At 49.2% G+C, this 21,238-nt stretch overlaps 1 protein-coding gene across 6 annotated transcripts in view; it reads right to left on the minus strand.

Annotated features, from left to right (window-relative positions):
- Nucleotides 1–24: 24 nt before the first annotated feature.
- Nucleotides 25–21,238, minus strand: part of LOC116454259 (discoidin domain-containing receptor 2-like) — a 51,295-nt gene continuing 30,081 nt past the window's right edge. For 5 of the 6 annotated variants that reach the window (XM_032130619.1, XM_032130620.1, XM_032130617.1 and 2 more), the window contains 14 exons: nt 20,944–21,172; nt 19,137–19,284; nt 18,841–18,946; nt 17,524–17,710; nt 13,485–13,731; nt 12,338–12,430; nt 11,684–11,841; nt 11,241–11,436; nt 9,857–10,101; nt 7,432–7,553; nt 6,889–7,086; nt 5,031–5,265; nt 3,435–3,584; nt 25–2,300 (listed from right to left, as the gene is read on the minus strand). In XM_032130619.1, the coding sequence (XP_031986510.1) occupies nt 2,160–2,300; nt 3,435–3,584; nt 5,031–5,265; nt 6,889–7,086; nt 7,432–7,553; nt 9,857–10,101; nt 11,241–11,436; nt 11,684–11,841; nt 12,338–12,430; nt 13,485–13,731; nt 17,524–17,710; nt 18,841–18,946; nt 19,137–19,284; nt 20,944–21,172 (2,455 nt within the window). In that variant the 3' untranslated portion in view covers nt 25–2,159. Of the gene's footprint in view, nt 2,301–2,640; nt 2,679–3,434; nt 3,585–5,030; nt 5,266–6,888; nt 7,087–7,431; nt 7,554–9,856; nt 10,102–11,240; nt 11,437–11,683; nt 11,842–12,337; nt 12,431–13,484; nt 13,732–17,523; nt 17,711–18,840; nt 18,947–19,136; nt 19,285–20,943; nt 21,173–21,238 lie in introns of all 6 variants that reach the window. The other variant, XM_032130622.1, reaches the window with a different exon arrangement.

Raw genomic sequence — 21,238 nt, forward strand, 5'->3', positions numbered from 1 at the left:
AAAAAAGGTAGAAATTCACTTTTGTCAAGGTTATCATTAGAATTTATTGGTATGAGACAAACTTTGTATGTCACCATGTCAGTGGAGGAACAGCACATCCAGATGTCACAGAAGCACAGAGGGGACACTCCACACCCTGGGAGCTCCCAGCTCCGGAGCACAGGGGACCACACACACGGCTAGGTGATACTGGGGACATGTTCTGGGGCAGGAATGCTCCAGAAACCCCATGGCTGAGTGGTTTGCCAGACAACAGCACCCAGCAGGCTGCAGCAGGGACCTGCTGGCTCTGACTCCCACAGGGAAGGGCAGCTCACCCCAGTCACAGGGGAGAAAAAAACCAAACCTATGTGGAGGTGAGATTCCAGGTATCCCTGCAGGGAGATGAGAACACTTGGGCCCTCCAGCTCCCCAGCCCTAAAGGGGCTCAGAGGAGCAGCTGGGGTGGGGACACATCCCCAGCAGGACAGCCCAGGCATGGCTGGAGCCCTCCCAAGGAGCAGACACAGCCATGCCACGCTCCATCCTGGCATCTGCCCATTCAGAAGCAGGGTGTTTCTTTTAGCACAATTATCCCTGTGTTGTAACCACTCAGGCATTCCCCTCTCAGCAGTGCCCTCTCGCAGCACAGCCAGCCAGTCATCTATGCTTGTGGCTAACATGAAAATTATCTTTATAATCTTTACTGGAAATACATCTTATGCTGGATTCTACTTTTTAAACAAAAAAAAAAAAAAGCCAAGTGCTGAGCTTTCATCTTCTCCCAGCTTATGAAATATTTGGTTTGGTCCAAAGTATCTTGCTAAATGATTAGAGAGGGAATAGCAGAGTATTCCCCAGGCACCTGGTAAATCCACAACGGATTCATTGTAGAAACACACTGAATTCTCTAACTCGCTCCAAATGGATTTCAGAGCCCTCTAAAACCCTCCAGAGAATGAGCTGTTTGTGACAGGACACACAAAAAGCAACCCCAAGTTCAATGAGTAACAGGCCCCGCACTGAGACAAAGGACAGGCCACAGCAGGGGATGTGCCAGCCCAGCCCTGGGGCCTCCTGTGACACAGCAGTGACAGAGCCTGGGCTCAGCTGCCCCTGCCTGGCCATGGCACCAACCTGCTGCACACCTGGAGAGGAACCTCGGGCTCCAGACACACACGTGTGACCTGCGTGCTCCTCCCGTCCCTCTCGTGGCAGCTGTGACAAGTGACAAAGAGGGTTCTGCTCTCAGCCATCCGGTTCCACCAAATCTAAGTTCCCTCTCCCACGTAACAGCATTGATTTAGAGATCTCATATTGATGGGTAATTATACAGGATTAATTGCACATCAGTCCATTGTGGCTACAAGTTCATTAGGTTAATAAATCTACGTAGTGACAGTAGTACAGTATCGGCTACTTCTCAATACAAACTCCCTACCCTAACCTTAATTTGTAGGTCAGAGGAAGACCTTCTAACACAGTGACCTCCCAATGACCTTTAACATTCATTTTCAAAATCATTTTTTCTAGAAAACAACAACAAAAAAATCCAGTGTGGGGAAAACGCACATATATAACCAAAGCAGTGCTTAACAACCACAGGAAAACAGAACATCATCTTGGACTCTTGTTTCAGCATCTTCTGTAGACCCTGGCAGTGTCACTCCCAAAGGGTTCCTAAATGCTCCGTCAGTTCCCAAGTCCATTAAACCATTTCCCAGCTCCAGATGCTTCTGGTCTCTCACCATTGTAGCAAGAGCACACAGAAACACTTGCTAATGTGCACAAGACTTCCATCTGATTTCATGGAACAGCTCTAGAAGGCTGCAGTCTTTCCTTCCAGAAACCTGCTCTCGAGTGGCAGCGCTCTCACCGACCAGGCCTTCTCTTCCAGCCAGGAGAGAGCTCCGAGTCCCTCCAAGTTTTACTCATTCCTTTTGCCCAAAGGTGTATGGGTATCCAATAAAACCCCTCTCACAGTATTCCCAGGAAATGATTCAGAAGAGGAGATGATTTTTTCAACCAAATGAGATCCTCTGGTCCTGTGTGTCAGACCATGGCCAAGAGAATGAGCAGCTGCCATGGACATCCCAACTGAAATAGGGCCCAGACTGTGAGGGACAGGCAAAGAGACCCCAAAGTCACTCTGTTCTCAACAGTTTGCCTCTTTCCTGGAGTCAAATGTTTGATTCCATTTGTTCTAGCAGGAACTGGTGGATCATGTCAAAAGTGGGACGATCTTTGATATCCCTGCTCCAGCATTTCAGCATCAGGTCGAACACAGGGTTAGGACACAGAGGAGTCTGGGAGAGATAGATCTGAAAGGAAGAGAGTCATGGTATTTCAGTGGGGTTTTCACAAAAGAACTGAGCTTTTACTAAAGTAACACCAAAAGACAGTTTCATTCCAGGTTTACAAGACACAGCCACCATGCAGTGTTTGGAATCCATCCAGCCCCAGTCTGGCAGCAGAGTCTGGACAGAGCCTCTCAAACAGCACCACGGACACTTTGCCAACTTGACTGATGAGCTGGTCACAAAACAGGCCTTTGTCCCCCAGAAAACATCAAGGCTTCTGAGGGATTTGTCTCCCAAGAGACAGCAAAACACAAACCAAACCCAGATTTACCACAATAAAATCCAAGTACTTTCAACTCACCGTAGACAATCCATGAGGCTTTCTAAGCATTGTGACAGCTTGTTAGCAGAGACAGAAAGAACACCTTTTAGAGCTTATCTACAGCACAGCTGGGCAGAATGATTTCATTTCTCCCTCTCATTTTTTAGGCTCACTACTTTTAGGCTCTTGGTTAATCATTAGTATTTGGGAGATGGTGAGTAAACCCCCCATCATTTTATTTCCCTTTATTCCCTGGTGCTAAAGGTGAATTTTGGGGAGAACTGTTCTGAACTGGCACTCCACAGCTTTGGGTACTGAGGAGATGGAGTGTCCTGTACCACTGGTATCTATCGAGGGCAGCAGCAGTGGGGACAAAATGACACAGAAAAGCCCTTCAGCAGCTGGAGATGGCCAAAGGCTTCCTGGCATATGTGGAGATACTACAGGGAGAATCTAATCCCTGGGAACTAACAACTGCTCCTTCCCACCTCAACTCCCCCCTGCTTCCTCATCTTTCAGAGGCAATGCTGGTGGGAGAGTGCTGACAGAGAAAAGAAGCACGAGGATTGTGTGGGAGAGCCTGGAAAAGCTGCAGACAGGACAGAGTGAAGTGGTTTAGAATAGGAAAGAAGCAGGACAGGGCAGAGAGATTCTTCCAGTGAGACTCCAAGAGAGGAAAATTGGTGCAGTGAGCCCAGGAAAAGGGGAGGAGAGGCAGGACACAGGTGAGAAGTTGAGTAGATGCAGAGGAGGTGAGGGCAGCGGGGAGGCCCCGGGAACACCCAGCTGGATGGGAGTGGCTGAGTGAAGGAGGAGCCTGCTGCATTCCTTACCTGCCTGCCCTGGCTGCGGAAGAACTCCCCCGTGTTCTCGATGACCTGCTCGTCCGTGAGGAGGCTGTAGGGCTGCTCCTTGCACAGCACAAACATCTCCCACAGGGTGACCCCGAACGCCCACACGTCGCTGGCTGTGGTGAACTTGCCCTGTGGACAGAGAGGATCTGCTCAGCCTAGGTTTGCTTTCAGCAAAGCCCTTTCAGTCTGCACCCTCTGCAGCTCAACATGAGGATGCACCAGGGAAAATGCTCCAAAAAGAGCCAGCACAGCAGGTGAGCTGCTCCCAGCCACACACACACAAGGATGACAGGGCTGTTTGTGGGGCAGGAGTAGCAAGGGGGGTCCCACAAGCCCTGAGAAGGTTTTCACAGGGGCAAAGCTTTGTAACAGGGAGCAGGTCCCAGAGAAGGCCAGAAACTTCTGTCCCTCCAAGAAATTCTGTTTGCAGCAGAATTAAATGAACTGGGGGGGTGGACAGCTACTGCCTACGTCCACCCAAAACAGCAGAGCTCACAGAAAAGCCTTTGAAAGGGAAGCAAAGCCCTCAGGGTGAAAGCAGAGCCAGAGCAGACTTCAGACTCTTAGAGAAAGGCCCAAGACAGTTTTGATTTTTGCACGTGTAAGAAGCCAGTGACAATCTTCTTGCAGTCCCTGTTTTCTGTCTTCAAAAAAACGTGCCCAAACTGGCTGCGTTTGGAACAATGTGTTTCTGGAGAAGTAAAAAGAAGATTGCTCAGAAAATAACACAAAACACTTGAGGGGCTGGAGGGCCCGTTTGGGCAGAAAACACCCAAGCCCCACTTCACCCAAGCTTATCTGGCAACCCTTGCAGTCTGTCAAGGTTTGGAAGATGTTCACACAGGGAAGATGGGAGTGATTTATGGTTTAGATGCAGCTGTAACCAGGAAGAGGGTGGTTTTTAGGAAAGCATGGGCCTGGCAGCCTTTATAGCAGAGGTAACTGCAATTTTCCTGGGTGCTTGGAGAGCATGTTGCAAGAAAGTAACTCACCAACTACTATGAGAAAGAAATGCTTGGCTAAATATCCTCCAGAGTGGAGGTGTTTGCGCTGTGGAACAATCTGAGGGGAAAAAGCAGGACCCTTAAACATGAAAAAACCCCACAACCTGGCACTCGAAAAACTCATGAAGTTTTGTCCCTGCCCCTCTCAGCTTCCCAACTGGGGAAATAAGCACAGAGAGGCAACCTCCTTACAATTCCAGCAGGAATGTCAGGCACAGAACAGAAACCAGGCCCCAGAGCAGCTGTGGCTGTCTCTGGATCCCTGGCAGTGCCCAAGGCCAGGCTGGACATTGGGGCTTGGAGCAGCCTGGGACAGTGGGAGGTGTCCCTGCCCATGGCAGGGCTGGCACTGGATGGGCTTTAAGGTCCCTTCCAACCCAAACCATTCCATGACATGCTGTATTTCCAAGGATATGAGTGATGTCCAACACAACCCTGTGGATTTCTCACCCAGGGCCAGGTGCAGCACAGATATTGGTGGTGCAAGGGCTGGCACACAGATGTGTCACTGCTTCAGGGGCACAGTGAAAATCAGAGGCAGAAAGGAGGAGAGGCTTTGTGCAGTGCCTACCAGGAGGATGCTTTCCCAGGCCATCCAACGAATGGGCAGCACAGCTCTCCCCTGGATCCTGTAGTAATCCCCACTGTAAAGGTTCCTGCTCATGCCAAAGTCTGCAATCTTGATGGTGTAGTTGTTCCCCACCAGGCAGTTGCGAGTTGCCAGATCCCTGTGCACAAAGTTCAGAGATGCCAAGTACTTCATCCCCGAGGCTATCTGGGTGGCCATGTACAGCAGGTTGGAGTGGCTGCAGTAAAGGAAAATAAAACAAAGAAAAATCAGTGGAGTTCCCCCACACTCAGGACTTTATTGTATGTGATGGGTTAGTGACCTGTTGGTTTATTTCCTGCCATAACAGTGGAACTAAACTGTCTCATTCCAGGACATGAACAGCCAAGCTCCCAAGCTGAGTAAGCAGGAGCAGACAGGCTGTCCCTGAAATTCAGGCCTTTACAATCTGACATCCTTTAGATTTTTTTTTTTTTCAATATCAAACATTAATTTCGAGATTTTCAAAGAGTTCATGCATCAAAGCACCAACTTTTTTTGCAGAGAGACATGAAAAATGAAGCTCAGAATCTCATATCTTAAAAACCACTTAGCCTGGTATTTCAAACAACACCACTATTGAATGCTTATATTAACATAAGTGTGTCACTTCACATGAAAGAGAGTTTACTTGGTTTTAAATATGCTAAACATTACTGAAAATGGAAACAGATGCATTTCCCATCTAATTTAATTTTAATTCCTCCATTAGCGAAATGAAGATGGGATTAATAAAGCTGCAGGATACACAGACAGGGTTTGGACCATTGGACTCTCAGCATTCTTCCCACACTATTGCTCTGTGCTGCTCAGCCTGTTTCCCACTGCTGCTGCTCAAATGCTTCACACGACCAAGTGCTCATCAGGACACATCTGATAAACTGCTCCCAGTTTGTATTTCTCTAGTAAAGGTCAAAAAAAAAGGTCTTTGTCACCAGAACACGAAGAAAAGGGGACTAATCACAGAATCATGGAAGGTTTGAGTTGGAAGGGACTTTAAAGATCATTTCATTCCACCCCTGCCGTGGGCAGGGACACCTTCCACTATCCCAGGTTAACACTCCTGACAGGTCCTGGCAGCAAGGCTGGTGCTGTCTGGCCATGGTAAGAGCCAGCCACCTCCTGTCCAGCACACCAGAGCTGGCTCTGCCTGCCTGCCTTGTGCCTGAACCACAAATCTGTGCAACCCTTTGGGGAGGAACACGCCAAAGGCTCAGCAGTGCTGCAGCTTCTGGTCAGTGCAGGGCTCTTTATCAAGCAGAATGTATTAGTCCTACATCACTCTCCTCTGAGGACAGCATTTCTGCAATAGCAGAGATGCTTTTATGTCAGATTTAATCCTCCCATTGAGGAGGGAGACGAGTGCCACTGCTGACAAAAAGTGGTTTTCTCTGCCAAATATTCTCCTTCTGTTGGCTGATGAAATCTTCTCCTTACTGAAGCTCCACACTCAGCTCCTCTCATGCAATATTTTTTGGACACCAGGGAACATATGAACCTACTTAAAAGCCTAAGAGACATTATTGATTTTCATCCCAAAATTCTTGCTGTAATGCAACTGCTTTTCGTATTAATGAAATATTTGATGCAAGCCCACTAACATAAACAGATGGTCACCTCAATAAATACATCTAGGATGGTCTCTGTGACCAGAACAGCTCTGTCAGGGACACTTCAGGGGAACACAGAGGCCTCAGGAACAACAGCAAGCAGGACTAGTGTCCATGTGCCATGGCAGTGGCCAGGCTGCAGGAAGGTCCCTGCTGGGAAGGCACGGCAGATAAAACTGATTTATCCCAAAAAGACAGGCAGCTTCTCTTACGTGACACAGGGGATATTGTTTGAAATGGCAAATTTGCTGTAGATCTCCCTCTGGGACAGGAACTGGTTGAGGTCTCCGTTCTCCATGTACTCTGTTATCATGCACAGGGGGTCGTCCCGCACACACACGCCCAGCAGCCGGATGATGTTCGGGTTCTTCAGCCGGGACATGATCTTGATCTCCTTCAGGAAATCGTTCCTTGTAAACCAGAAAACACCTTTGAATCTTAAACCATTCCTGAGGACAGCACAAGTGGTGTGTTCCCAGCTCAGAGCAATTCACACTTTGCACACACAAGTGTGAAACTGGTTCTGAGCTCGTGTTCAACGCTGACCTTTCCCAGCAAACAGGATTAATGCAGCATTCCAGTCTGACATTCCAGCTTCCCCTACCCCCACTCCCTGCTGTGTCCTGCTCCTTCCATGAACACATGGAACATCCACCACAGACACACGACACTCCCACAGCAGTCCCCAGGGTTAACCTGTGCTTGGGGAGCATTTGTTTTCCTCCCCAGCTGGTTGGCATTGCAGGTGCACTTACCTGGCTGTTTTGTTGACATCTGATCTCAGCATTTTCACTGCCACAAGTACTGGCTGGTGAGTGAATTCTGAGGATGAGACTCCCAGGAATTCCAGCAGGCCATCGGCTTCACAGAGGTGCACCTGCAGAGCAGAAGGCAGAGGCAGCTGTAAGAGCACACACGGGCAGAAAACCAGAGGAAAACAACATCCCAGCCAGGTCACTGCTCTGTCACTGCTGGCAGAATGAACAAGTGAATGATCAGCGAAGGTGACACAGCTGTGATGAGAAATGATCCAAGGGCTGGCCCTAGATCCTGGTAAAATGTGTCCAGGATGTAGCCCATGACACAGGAGCACAGGGATCAAAGCCAGATGTGCCCCCAACACTACAGCACCTCACACAAGTCCAGAACCATCAAACCATGGCCTGGCTTGAGGCATTGCTCAGACTTCACTGAGGAGCATCCAGGAACTACAGCCAGTTATCCAAAATCCTCTAATTCCAGAGGAAAAAAGAGGAGAAAAGCATGTGCATGTGTGTCCCTGATATGAACACCTCACCTGTGCATATACCCAGAGAAAAATAGACAAATACTCTAATGACTACACACAATTCCAAATGTCTTCCAATAAATTAATGATTAAAGATATAAAATTGCTGCCAGGGTTGTACAAGAAGGGGTGACAAGACACTTGCTTAAGAAGTTACCAGAATATGCATCCAAATGGAGAACAGGGTGGGGAAAGCAGACAGACCTGAGGGTGTGGATGGGAGAAAGGACTGGAAAAGGGGAGCAGACTGGATGTGTCAGTGAAAGACTTGAAGCAGTGAGGGGAGTGTAATGGGAGCACAATGAATTTTGTATGAAGGGAGCAGCAAGAGCTTTTGTCACAAGCATGGTGAGGAGAAAAAATGAGAGAGCAGAGAAAAATGGGACAAAGCTGCAGAACAGGAACGAAGGTACAAAGATGCTGCTGCAGTTCCACAGAGAATGAAGCTGCTGTGGGGAAAGTGCAGCCACGAGACCTCAGACAGGGAAGAGCCACAGGACTAAGCACAGGTAATTCCGAGGTGATGTGTCACCAGGGAGGGGTGGCTGGGAGAAAGGAGGAAAAAAGACTGAAAGGAAGAGTGGAGAGCTGAAAGAAGCAATGAGCCCTGTTTCTAGGAGCACACAGAGCCAGAGCAGTGGAGCAGAGCACGTGATGGCCAGTTTGGTAAGGACTGAGGAGGTGAGAAGGAGAGACAGGAAAATGTGGTGCAGCACATTTGCCAAAGAGTTTGTGATGCATGGAAAGGAACAGGCTCTGAATCCATCCTCAAGGAAAATGAGGATGGGAGAGCAAATCTCCCATCAACACAAAGGTAGAGTTATTGCAGTTACTAGAAGGACAGGCATGAGAGGAAAGGAGAAACCAGAAGCAAAACAATGAGAAAATAACTCTCTCTGTGTCACTTTTGGAGCACAGAGCAGGATCCAGGCAACAGCAGAAAGGGCTGCACTGACAGCCAGGTGAGGAGGCTGAGGATGTCAGCACCTTCCCAGCACACAGAGTGAGCCAGGAAGAGGTGAGGGGACAGGGAAGGGGCTGGGGTGTCAGAATGGAGGAACCACAAAGATGAGCACATCACAGAGCAGGAAGCAGCCAGTAAAGGGCTGTGCTTGCCAAAATGTAATAAAGAGACAGACTTTAAGGCTGTGAGTGAACAAAAGCTGGGAAGAAAAAAGACAGTGAAAAGTGAGAGCAGGAGAGGGAAAGACCTGCTCAGGATGGAGCTACAGATGGTATGAAAATGAAGCAGGGAGAGAAGAAAAGGCGAGGTGAAAACACTGACAGCTTGAAAGGAGCTCAAGGAGCAAAGGGAAAGTTTGGCAGATGACAGATGTGTGCATCATTCTGCCTGAGGCTGCTGACAAACTGGGGCTTGAGCAAGCAGCAATGCCAGAAAATGAGGGTGCCACAGTGCTTGGGAAATGTCTTTGTTTGGGTCAGTGCACAGAGCACCCCCAGAAGCTCCATCTATGGCTGAGAAAGCTGTTTTTACAGCAAGGATCGGTGTTAGCTGGACTTTGGAGAGTTTTCAAACCCACATGCCTAAAGGTGGGTGACAGCCATCACATTTGAGATGTCCATGGAAGACATGAAAGCCTGGATTCCCACCCCTAGGTGGGAATTAACAGAGATACAGATAGCAAACAGAAAAAGTTTGCCAAGTTCATCTATTGATAAAGACTCCTGTGGTACCAAGCAGAGCCTCAGAGCTGCACAGGGGCTCAGTGGCTTAGCCTGAGGGACATCAGCTTTCCCCAAGAGCAAACACACATTTTAACTAAAACACTGGAATGCAGACCCCTCAGTCCCACTGCACAGCAGCTCAGGAGATTAATCTCTGCCAGGCACCTCCTTTCTGCTGGAGGAAAAGCAGCAGAGAATAGCTGTACCTCTCCAAACTGTCCTTCCCCCAGCTTCTCCTTGAGCCTCAGCTGCTGCCGGGGGAATTCCCCCACGGAGATGTCCTTCTTGGTGAGGGAGTCCACGGTGAGGGCCGGCACTGCGTACATGTTGTTGCCGGTCACCCCCTGCAGGTGCACGATGTCCGTCTCGGCGTAGTGAGGGACGTTGTTCTGGAAGCCTTGGTGAGGGGTGGACTTGGTCAGGTCAGGCTCAGCATAGTCCCCACTGCACACTAAGGGGAGCCAAAGACAGGTGAGTCACACGCTCATCCCTCAGAACCAGTGTGTCCCAGTTTCCACTCCTCCCAGTCCCACAGCTCTGGGAATTCGGCCGCCTGCTACCTCCTACTGAGGGACACCCACACGGGAGACACTGCTCTGTTTTAACCAGGGCTTCAACCAGAACAAGCCACGGAATACCTGTGAGCTGCTAGCAAATTCCTGCTCAACACAGCCTGTTCTAGCCAGTCATGAGAGCTACAGTTCTTGTCCAGACAGGGAGGCGAGTCTGAAGTGATTTTCTGTTTCTGATTCATCCTAAGTACAGTCAGTTCCCATTACCTGATGCAGGGATGTTTTTCACAATGTCAAACTTGCTCTGGATTCCCTCCTGCTACAAGAACTGATCGAGGCTTCTATTTGCCATGTCCTCCGGTAGCAAACTCCTCTCCCTCTTACAGTTATTCACATAAATATGGGATAATGCTTTGGAATTAACTCCCTGTATGGTCAGTACTACACAGAACATTTGTTCTGCTTCGAATTCTTGCCCTGGCTCAATCCAGTCAGTCTCCCTGTGCAGAATAATGCTGGATCTTAGCAACTTGCCAGTGTGAGGAATGCAGCACTGCCCTTCCATTCACTGATCAGCACTGCCCTCACCGAGTACAAAACACTGTTGGAAACATTCCCTTCTGTGTGGGTCCAAAAGCTCCCCAGGGGCTGGAAGCCAGGACACCACGGACAATTCCCTGCTCTAGTTCCTTCTGGTTTTTCTACAGAAATTTCAAAGAGCCCTGGGTGCAGAAAAAGGTGCTAAAGGTCTTCTCCCAAGAGTGCTGCAGGCAGCAGCTCCACAAACGATGTGTGATTGCTTTGACTGCCCAAACCAGCTGCTAAAAGATGACCTGGGTAATACATAAACAGTCTTCAAACAAAAAAATAAAAGGCCACCACCCTCTAGTGGGGCTGCTGCTCCAGCTGTCACAGTTCCATGCCGAAAAGTGTCAGAGCTCCACAATACTGCCTGAGGTCCCTGGGTTATTGCCTTGCACAGGAGTCAAAGGTGGCAACTTAAACAAGTGGCACATGTTACAATCTGACAGAAATAACAAAAGAAGAAACATGCAGTTCTGGAGACTGATGATGTTACCTGAATCCTCTGCACTTTGGGAGAGCTCTGGAAGCTTTTGGAGCAGTGTAGCTGGCTGGTGATATTCCAAATCCAGTGGGAAAGCACGTTCATAGGTGGGATTTGACTGGTGGATCTGGGTCTGGTTGTTGGCAATGGTGTAGCTGTAGAAGGAGAGGCGAACAGTGGCATCCTCCTCCAGGATTCGGCGTGGGGCCTGCAGAGAGAGGGGAAAAAAACCCAAAACACTGAGGCAACACTCAGTTGTTAAGTAATGCCTTGGCTGCAACCACAGCAACTTCCAGTAACGTCTTGGACAGGGCTGGCATCCTCCCCTGCTGTGGGAGCAGCTTTAGCTACTCCATGGAGCTGGAGAAACCCTGTGCTTTTCACACAGTTCTGAGCTCATTAGGGTTAATGATTAGTTCTGAATTTGTGTCTGCAAAATAGCCCCATTGTATTACCTTTTCCAACCTTTTCTGAACATATTGTTTCCAAAGAATGATGATTATAATCATCAGGAGCAGCAGAATAATAGCCACAAGGCAGCCCACGAGGATGGAGGTGTTGGAGTCATCTGCCTTCTCCCCTATCCAGGTGCTGGTTACAGAAGATGTGGTTCCTGCAATCACAGAGAAGGAGAATCTGGGGTTAAAGCACCAGAAGTTTTCTGTGCTGGCCAACTTCCTACAGTCTGGTACAGAAAAGATCTTGGGCAGCTCCCTGAGCATTAACATCAGCTGTGTTCACATTTTGCTCTTACCAGAAATTCTCATTTTGGAGGCTCAAAGAGCTAAGAATTGTGCAGAGAACTTCTGCAACCAAACACAGCTCTGAGCAGAACAGATTCCTGCAGTGGATCCATCCTAGAGCAGACAGTGCTCAGAGTTTCACTGGTTCCATCTAAGCCTCACGTTCAGAGGCAGCTCTGGCCAGCTGAGGGCAGGAGGACCAACTGAGGCTCAGGGGACTGTCAGATGCTGCCCTGTGCATAAGGCACCACCCAAACCATCCCCAGATCTCCAGAAACGGAGGGAAAGACCACGTTAACTGGGATGTTCCTGTGAAACTCCCCAACACTTGAACCCTTGGCATGGCCAAGGGGCAGAAGCCCTTACCCCAGGTGCCTTCAGTAACGTTGTACTCCGTTTCCAGGAGATCCATGGTGCTTGTGGCTGCCGTAACGAAATTGGGATTCACACTCTCCATGTCTGGGAAAGGAAAGGGAATGTGTCAGCCCACCAAAACCTTCCTGCTCCTGTCAGCAGTCCCTGCAATCCCAACCCCAGCAGGAGGGTGCTGGGGTCCAGGCAGCAGGTCAGGAACCCAGCAGAGGGGCTGCTGTCTCCAAGGTAAGCAACAAGCAGCACTGAGGGCATTCCTCTCTCAGGAATGTCCTCTCACTACAGCTGATTAGAGACCTTGGAGCCAGATCTTTTCCTGCCAGTCCTTGGTTTTCTCCAAGACTCTTGTCCTTTTCCTTTCAGAGCCTTTTAAAGCACCTCATGGCATTGACTTCTACATCATAGTTAAGACTTGAGGTAAAAAAAAAAAAAAAAAAGTCAGCCTCTATTTTTTAATAATCTGCTAAACTTGATCTCCTCATCTCTAGATATACTTGAATTATTCATAACAAAATACTTGGTAAAGAGAAGCAAAAATCAACCTCATAGCCAGCAGGCAGCTGGGGAAGTGGAGGCAGATATTGATATCTTCAATCTGGTGACCAGTGACAGCACCCAGGGAGCGGCTGGAGCTGGGCCAGGGCAGGCTCAGGATGAGAGCAGGGAAAGGTTCTTCCCCCAGAGGGTGCTGGGCACTGCCCAGGCTCCCCAGGGAATGGGCACGGCCCCGAGGCTGCCAGAGCTCCAGGAGCGTTTGGACAGCGCTGCCAGGGATGCCCAGGGTGGGGCTGTTGGGGGGTCTGTGTAGGGTTGGAGTTGGACTGGATGATCCTGGTGGGTCCCTCCAACTCAGGATATTTTGTGATTCTGTGATCTGTTTCAAAAAGAACAACTGCTCTGCAGCCCAATTTTTGGTTGCCCAGGTTGTGCTTCTGCACATGTGCATCAGTGTCAGCCTGGAAAACATCCACCCAACCTTTCAGCCCCTGCATCGCCCTTCCAGTGCCTGCACAGCTTCCTCCTTCCCATTGTGCAGCCCACAGTGCTACAACTCCTGTGAACCCCACATCTCCTGCACTCCCACGCCAGCTCTTCTGCTCCCTGTGCTTCTCCAGGCCTGCCTGACTGCAGGAGCACTCACCTGACTGGAAGGAGATCTCGCTCATCATCATCCAGGTGTCGGCGAAGTAGAAGCGGCACAGGATGGCCTTGCCCACGCGCTGCTGCAGGGGCACGGTCACAAACCTGGCACTGGGGTTTTTGTCATCCAAAACCGTCGCCACCCCCACAGGCTCGGGCTCCCAGTCTGCGATCAGGCGGGGTTTGAACAGACACTCCACCCTCTGGAAAATCTTCACCCCCTTGGAAAACATGTTGTTACAGTGCACCTGGGAAGAGGACAACGGACTAAATCAAGCCCCAAGGATGTTCCATTCATGAAAATTCTCCATGCCCAGTATCTCCCTGTAAGAATGCAGAATGAGTGACTTGTTCCAGCATGCAATGGGAACACCTGTGCAAAAAGCTGCTCTGGAACAGCTCTGAACTTTACCTGCAAGAGCTACATTCATGGTCAAACTCTGGCAGGCTCTTCAAAAGGCCCATATAAAAATCAATCAAGCAAACCCTGTACTAATCTAAAGCCTTGCAGACCAATTCTCTTTGAACATTTAACCTAAGAAGGGAAAGAAAAACCACACCTAAACTCTTAGTGTTAAAAATGTGATATTATTTGAATTGCTTGACATGAATAGCTGGAATTGTTAGGCCACAAGTTGAACTTTATCTGAACTACATGGTTCTGTACTGCAAGTCAAATATGGATTAGAGTAAACCCTGGAACTAATAATCTGATCATTGATAATAGGAAACATGGATTGTAGTGAAACTTGTAGGTAACAATCTGATCATTAATAATAGTTAGACTAAACAAAGCTGCAGCTTAAATATTACTTAAAGATCAATAACTGGAGTGGACCGCCCACAGATTGTGGTCTGTGAGCTGCAACAATCATGTTAAAAAAATGAACTACTGAACCCACCAAAACCCCCACAGAAACCCATCTCAGAGGCCAGAGTGGAAACAATGACACAGCAGCCACTTGGCAATGAAACAGTGAAGCAATGAAGAGCAAGGAGAATCCAGACCCTAATACTGCTCTTGGATTCTTCTTCCGTCCCTCTTGGCATGAGAGATCCCAGGGATTTCTTTGTGGTCCCTTTTTTGAGGTACCAGCTCGAGCTGTGAGATGTCACAATTGATCTCTGCCATTAGATGAGGTTTGTCTTCTAAATTTCTTTAGCATTTAGAAACTTTTGGCACCTGCAGTCTAAGCTAATGGCTTCCAAAAACCACAAACCAGTACAAACTCAAAAAGATACTCCCCTGTGACACACACCCTGCTGTGGCTGCACCTTGAATACAATCAAGAATCTGAGTTTTATATGAGGTTTTTTTATGAGTTTTCTGAGGGGAAGACCCTCACAATAAGCCTGCATCCATCAAGCTCTCCTGGTGGCTCAGCATCAGGTTGTCTCTGCTGCAATTGCAGCCCTGGTTTAGCTGGAGACACTGGAGTTTAACTGCAATCACTGTGCTGGCACAACAGCACCTCACTGAACAGAGACACCCTCTCATCTCCCCGTTGCAGCTCCACAACCCGTGCTCACACTGAGCAGTTCACAAGCACCTCCCAGGCTGACTCCACACCTCCCTAGCTGGGGTGTGTTTTACCTTCCAAAAGCTGGGAGCAACTTTCTCTCTCCTTGCTCCTGGGCTGCAGCATCAAAGTGACATCTCCATCACCACCAAACACCTGGCACTCCCCCAGGCCTTCAGGAAGCAGGCTTTGGGAAAAGGGACAAGCTTTGGAAGCTTCCTTTATGCTGTTCCACTGTCAGTCATCAATGCAAACCTTACCCAGCTCCTTTTCAACACCCACCACGGAGTTCTGCCACGCAGACCTGAAGCTCAGGACCACAATCTCAGCACTGTGGCCACTGATCTGAACCAGAAGAAACAAGGTGACTCAAAGTCTTCAGTATCCCTCAGGCTGCTCCATTCTCACAGCCACAGTGGTCCAGCCCTCCCCAGCGACTCCAGGAATCATTTCCTAATGGCTGTGGAGGATTTGCCATGGTCACAACAACAGTTTCCAAACCACCTATAGCCTTGAACCCTATTAATTGCTTGGCCTCTGCAAGGTCCTGCAGTGAAAAGCAGTGAAGCAGTAATGAGGACAACAGGCCTGATGAGCAGCAAAAAGACAAAAGGAGGGTATTTGCATATAATTAGGACCAGATGAAGCGTAGAAAACATTATTCAATAAGGAGAAACAGTCATTCATAAACAGGCAGGAAAGCCTGACGCCTGGAATATACAATTTGTGCCATATTTGGGCAGGAGTTGGATGTGTTTCCATCCTGGACTGATACAGAGACATTTTCTATTGCAAACATCTCCTACTAAAGTCCAACTTTACAGCATGCAAGCCTATGCAACGCAGTTGTGATGTTACTAACATTTATTTTTAATACTTCCTCAGATACTGGGGAAGCCCAGAGGACTGGGATAAAGCTAACAGGTAAGAGGATGCAAAAATTAACCACAGACCACCTGGCCTGCACAAAAGAAATGCAAAGCTGAAAGAGGCAACATTCAATAAATAATGAAGATTGATTTATGCTAATCAGAACAGCTTTTTAATTAAGTGCTGGATGAAGTAGCTGTTTTTATGATCTGATGTGTTTGGTTTATCAGGATGCTTGTGTTTACAAGACAGATTTTTGGAAGGCATCTGTCCCCAATGTCCCAGTGTGGGCTCATGTATTATATTAATTTGATTAAACATTGTCAACTAGTAAATGCTACAAATTTTAAGGCACAAATTCTTCTCTGATTTTCTGACAGGAATGGATTCCTAAATCAAAATTTTTTGCTACTCTTTTTCAATGACCTCAGGGAGACAGAAGAATCAACAGCAATAAAATAAACTGAACAGGAGAGAGGGAATTTCCTAAAATAATCTCAAGGACTGACTCATGTCAGGGTAGTGAACTCAGGGACAAAATATAAGTGATGCTTTCCACACTGGACTTTTATCCTGGACACTAATAACTTGGAACTGGCTTTTAGCATGATCCCAAAGCTTTAATGACCACTGGCTCCCTCTCTCTTGGCTTGGAGGATTAATATCATCACAAGATTCACAAACAAAGAGGAATCATCCAAAAGCAGGAAATTGGTACCATTCTTTTGTGCAATTTGATAGAAAGCCTGCATCCAGGTCCAGATTCTGTACCTCCAAAAGAGTAATCAGCAAAGAAAGAAAGGACTGGGAGACAGCTCCAAAAATGACCCTTGGTCTCGCCAGGAAGGCATTGAGAAGTCCTGCCAACTTAGTTTACTGAAGCAAAGATTAAGAGAGTGGTTTAATCAAGGTTGAGAAGCAGAAGATTTCTGAGAAGGCAGGACTCTTATTTTTGTCAGCAAAAGCAGGCAAAAAGCCAACAGTTGCAAGTTAAAAATAGACAAAATAAAACCAGAGTAAGTAACCACCAAAACAATTTACTTAAGGATGTGGTGGGTTCTCCTTCATTTGAAATCTCTACAAGAAAAGCCACCAATCCTTTTTAAAAGATCCTGCTGTTTACTACAGACCCAAAGTTCAGCTCTTGTTTTTCCTGTGTGTTTAAACAATTTCCCACAGCACAAGCACAAGCTGAGGCATCCAGAGAAATCAAAATGGAAGCGCAGCCACATTCCTTTATCTCCAGGGTCAGTAAATCCTACATCCTAAATCCATCTCAGCTGCCTAAACACTGCTTCAGGTGTCTGCTTTTTATTCCTTCAAGCCAAATACTGGAAGGAGAGTCTGAGCTCTGAAGAAGCAAGTGCTCACCTGCTTCACCTTTCTACACTGGAAAACTTGGGGTATCTCCTGCTCAAATTCTGCTGTCAGGCACTTCCTGTATCCTCATGCTTTTGGAAGAGGATTCAAGGCCAGGTTGGACGGGGCTTGGAGCAACCTGGTCTAGTGGAAGGTGTCCCTGCCTGTGGAAGAGGGTGGAACGAGATGAGCTTTAAGGTCCCTTCCAAGCCATTCAATGACCCAAAGGGGCAACCTGGAAGCCCCTAGACCCAAGGCTTGTCCCCCTGGAGAGGGTCCAGGCTGAGTTACCTTCATGGAGGTGAAGTTCCGTGGGCGGTCAAACTGGAACTCCATTTCCACAGCGCCTTTGCTGAAGCTCTCGTTCTTCCAGCCAACGTAGTCATAGCCCGGCCACACGCGGTACTGGTGGCTCTGGGTGAAGTCATCCAGCCCCAGCACTCCGTCTGTGAGCTGGCCCAGCCCTCCATACAGGTGCCTGGCCAGGGAGAACCAACAGTCAGCCAGAGCTCCAGTGGGAAACCACATGGGTCTTCCAACCAGTACCAGGAAAACATCCGTTTTCCCACTCTTAACCCATCCTGGGCAAGAACTCACTCCCTGTTCTTATGCAGCACCACCTTGATGCTGTTTGGGCTGGGATTTTAACATTGTTCCCAGCTTGGGAAAAGATAAGTTTTTGCACTGGTGTCAAGGACTAAGAGCAAAGCTGAGCTACAGCCAGAGCCTCTGGAGAACAAAACCAGACTCTGTGGAAAATGAGTCTGTGTGTTCTCCCAACAGAGCTGGAAGTGCAGCATCCCACCATGCAGCTGCATGGGAGGAGCTCTGTTCATCCTGTGCTGGGGGAAGCAGTGGGGAAAGTCCTGCAGGCAAGCACAGAAAAGCAGGGAAGGGGGGAGTGAGACCACAGCCAGCTCTAACCAGGATCACTTCTGGCACTGCTCCTTGTGCAAGAGGAGAGCGTTATTGGCTCTTTCCCAGGCTGATTGGACTCTTTGCCAGGACTCTGCCTCATTCCACTCCTGTCTGAGGGTGCAGAGCCCATTATGCAGTTTTCCAGCACTGTTCCAGAGTAGAAGATGCCAATGTGGCACAATCCTGACCCCCTCTGCAAGTCCTTGGCTCTGCAAGTCCATCCCAGGTGAGCCCTCCTGTCACTGCAGCACAGGAACAGGTGCCTTTGAACTCCAAACCAGGATTAACAGCTGGAAGAGGCAGATTCCTACTTCCAAGCCAATCAGGCATGTAAACTAGATGTTAAGTAGTTCCAAAGAGTCCTGGCTTAGCAGGTTGGGTTTTGCACCTACATCTGCAGCTCCCTGACACTCTCCAGCAGGTTCCTAAGTTAGTGCTGGACAGCTACATGCAATACCTACTCATTTCTCTACATAAAAACCCTTTTTTTTTTTTTTTTAATATCCAGGCTCTACTGTATCAGCCCCATGTGAAAACATCAGATAATATATAAATACATTGGTACCCAGCACCTTGCAACATCCTACAAGCACGAGGAAGTGTTTGGGATACAAGGTACCAGTGACAGGGTGAGTAGGAAAGAAGAGAATTTGCACAGTGACAGAGAGAGAACGGGACAACTTCTCCCACCTGCGTTCCTGGTAGCCATCGTAGGTCGAGTCATTCAGATAAACAATGGGGAAGCCAGGAGCTGCTATTGTCCCTCCTTCAGGGATGCTGTAGGATGCCAAACCATCTAAAAAAGAAGGCCATACACCTCAGAAACACAGCAGCAGCAGCCTCTCACCACCTCTGTCCATACGGCACTTTAATTTATGACACGGACCAACAGCAGCAGTTCCGCGGGCCGGGGATTCCCTCTGCACACGTGGGGGTGCAGGGGAGCCCCAGGCAGTGCGGTGCCAGGCGTGGGAACGGGCACTCACCGTGCCAGACACAGCCATAGAGCTCCACCCTCATGCAGACGGTCATGGGCGCCTTGGTGACGGGGATGAGGCGCACGAAGCGCGCGATGATGGGAGGCCGCAGGTCCTTCAACACCACGTCGTACGTGTCGGTGTTGCCGTCGATCACCTGGAGGAGAGAGAGCCTTAGCGGCAACTCCTTCCTGTTGTGCTGTTGGGCTGCACTGTGGTACCCCCTTGTTTGAAACCTGGGAGCTTCCCCGTGTGGAAACTGCAGGGAAGGAGCTGCTGCAGCTCCCCTGCTCCTTCTGTGGCTGGTGGGGTGTGAGGGGTGCTGCCATTTCACCTCCTGCCTGCTGCAGACCCCCCCAGGCAGCACTGAGGGAGAGGAGAAGAGAGAGGCAGGTGGGGGTGAAGGTGTGAGTGGATGTTGCAGAGAGCTCCAGTTACTGGATGCAACCCCTTCCTTCAGGTGAGCCACGTGCATTCCAGCAACAGGTAACAGAGCTTGCCCTCATCACCAGTTAGCAGGCAGAGGGTCCTGATGCCCTTTACAAGCCAACACAATTCCAGAGGTGCTGCAGTATTTGGTGCTGCACAAGAGGTATCTTGGACTGAGGTGTTCAGCATCACCACAGCCACCCCATCCTGCTACAGTGCACTCTCCCCTTCCCCTCAGTGCCACCATTGTCCTGGGAACACTCCACTGTTTATTTTGACTTCCTCTCCCATCCCACAAACACAGCTTTTGTAGCACACACCAAAATGTGTGCCACCAAAAAAAAAATGGTAGCGGCCAAACAGCTGATCAAAGGTCTGAGGGAGCAAATAATTCATTAACAAGCCAAGAGCTGTTACCAAATACCGCAGTGCAGACCCTGCTGGGACTTCAAAGCACCCCCAGTGCAAGAAAACATCACCACACCCAGGACCTCTCAAGTCTGACTCAGGTCTTCAGACTCCACAAGCCAGCCTGAGGCAGGGTGACCAGGCCAGATGAGCTGCAGGGGATTCATTCCCAGGGGAAGTTTCACAAGGCTTATGAACATGACCAGAGCTCAGCCAGCCCCAAGCTCTGTGCTCAGGTCTGCAGACAGCATGAGACAACTGTGGTGAGGGGGAAAGCCTCTGAGTGTGTGGGCTCAGCACATTTCCTACTCTGTAAACTCCTTCCTCCTCAACATCCATACACCAAACACTGCTATCAGATACCCAGAAACTCCTTAGTTCCCTGCCACCCCCTCCTATTTTAAATCAGCAGGCATCTGTTTGGCAGCTTCTAAGCTTGTTTAGAAACAGGTGTCTAAGAGAGGGATGCCCACGTTGGTGTTTGGGACATGCACAGACAGGTAGTGAAGAGCCACAGTTTTCCTGATTTGAGGGATCAGGTCAGGGGACATGGGCAAAGGAAGAAAGTTTCAGACATCCCCTCAGAAAAAAAAACACCTTTGCAGCAGCTCCAAGTGGAAGAGCTGGGAATCCTGCCCATCTGCTGAGAGGAGCAATGAGACGATGCACCTTGTGTGGCATCTCCACACCGTGGGGTTGCTGCTCCTGAGCACGCCGCTACTCAGGGCCAGAAAACCCAAATCAGCTGTGTGTGAGACAAACCCAGCAGCAGTTTCCAGTCCTGGCCACTGCTGATCCCAGTGCTCTCCACGTCAGGAATGACACAGCGCTGCTGGATGATGCCCAGCAAGCACAGAACTGAGGCAGAACACGCTGCTCCAGCGGAGCCGGGATGAAGTACAGTGCATTAAGCAGGATGTGGAGGATGTGCCTTGCACAGTGCAGCTTTCCAAGCAGGCTCAGCTCCCCCCACGCTCACCTTCCTGCCCTGGCGGTCCCTCCAGGAGATCCAGCGCTCCCCGTTCCGGCTGTAGTCGATGCGGTAGGCGCGGGCAAACTCCTTGCCCGTGGCGCGGGCGTGCCGGCCCTGGGTGCCCACCAGGGTGATGAAGAACAGCTTGTGCAGGTCAATCTGCAGGAACTGCACATCTTCAGGCTCCAGCAAACCAGCTGGGCACCAGGCTCCATCCCCCTCTTCCCTCTGTAACCTAAGGGGAAAACCACAGGCATTAAAAAGAATCCGATTTCCAGTGATTAATTGAGGAAACACCTGG

This window comes from Corvus moneduloides, chromosome 21 (assembly GCF_009650955.1).
Source record: "Corvus moneduloides isolate bCorMon1 chromosome 21, bCorMon1.pri, whole genome shotgun sequence".
Lineage (NCBI taxonomy): Eukaryota > Metazoa > Chordata > Aves > Passeriformes > Corvidae > Corvus > Corvus moneduloides.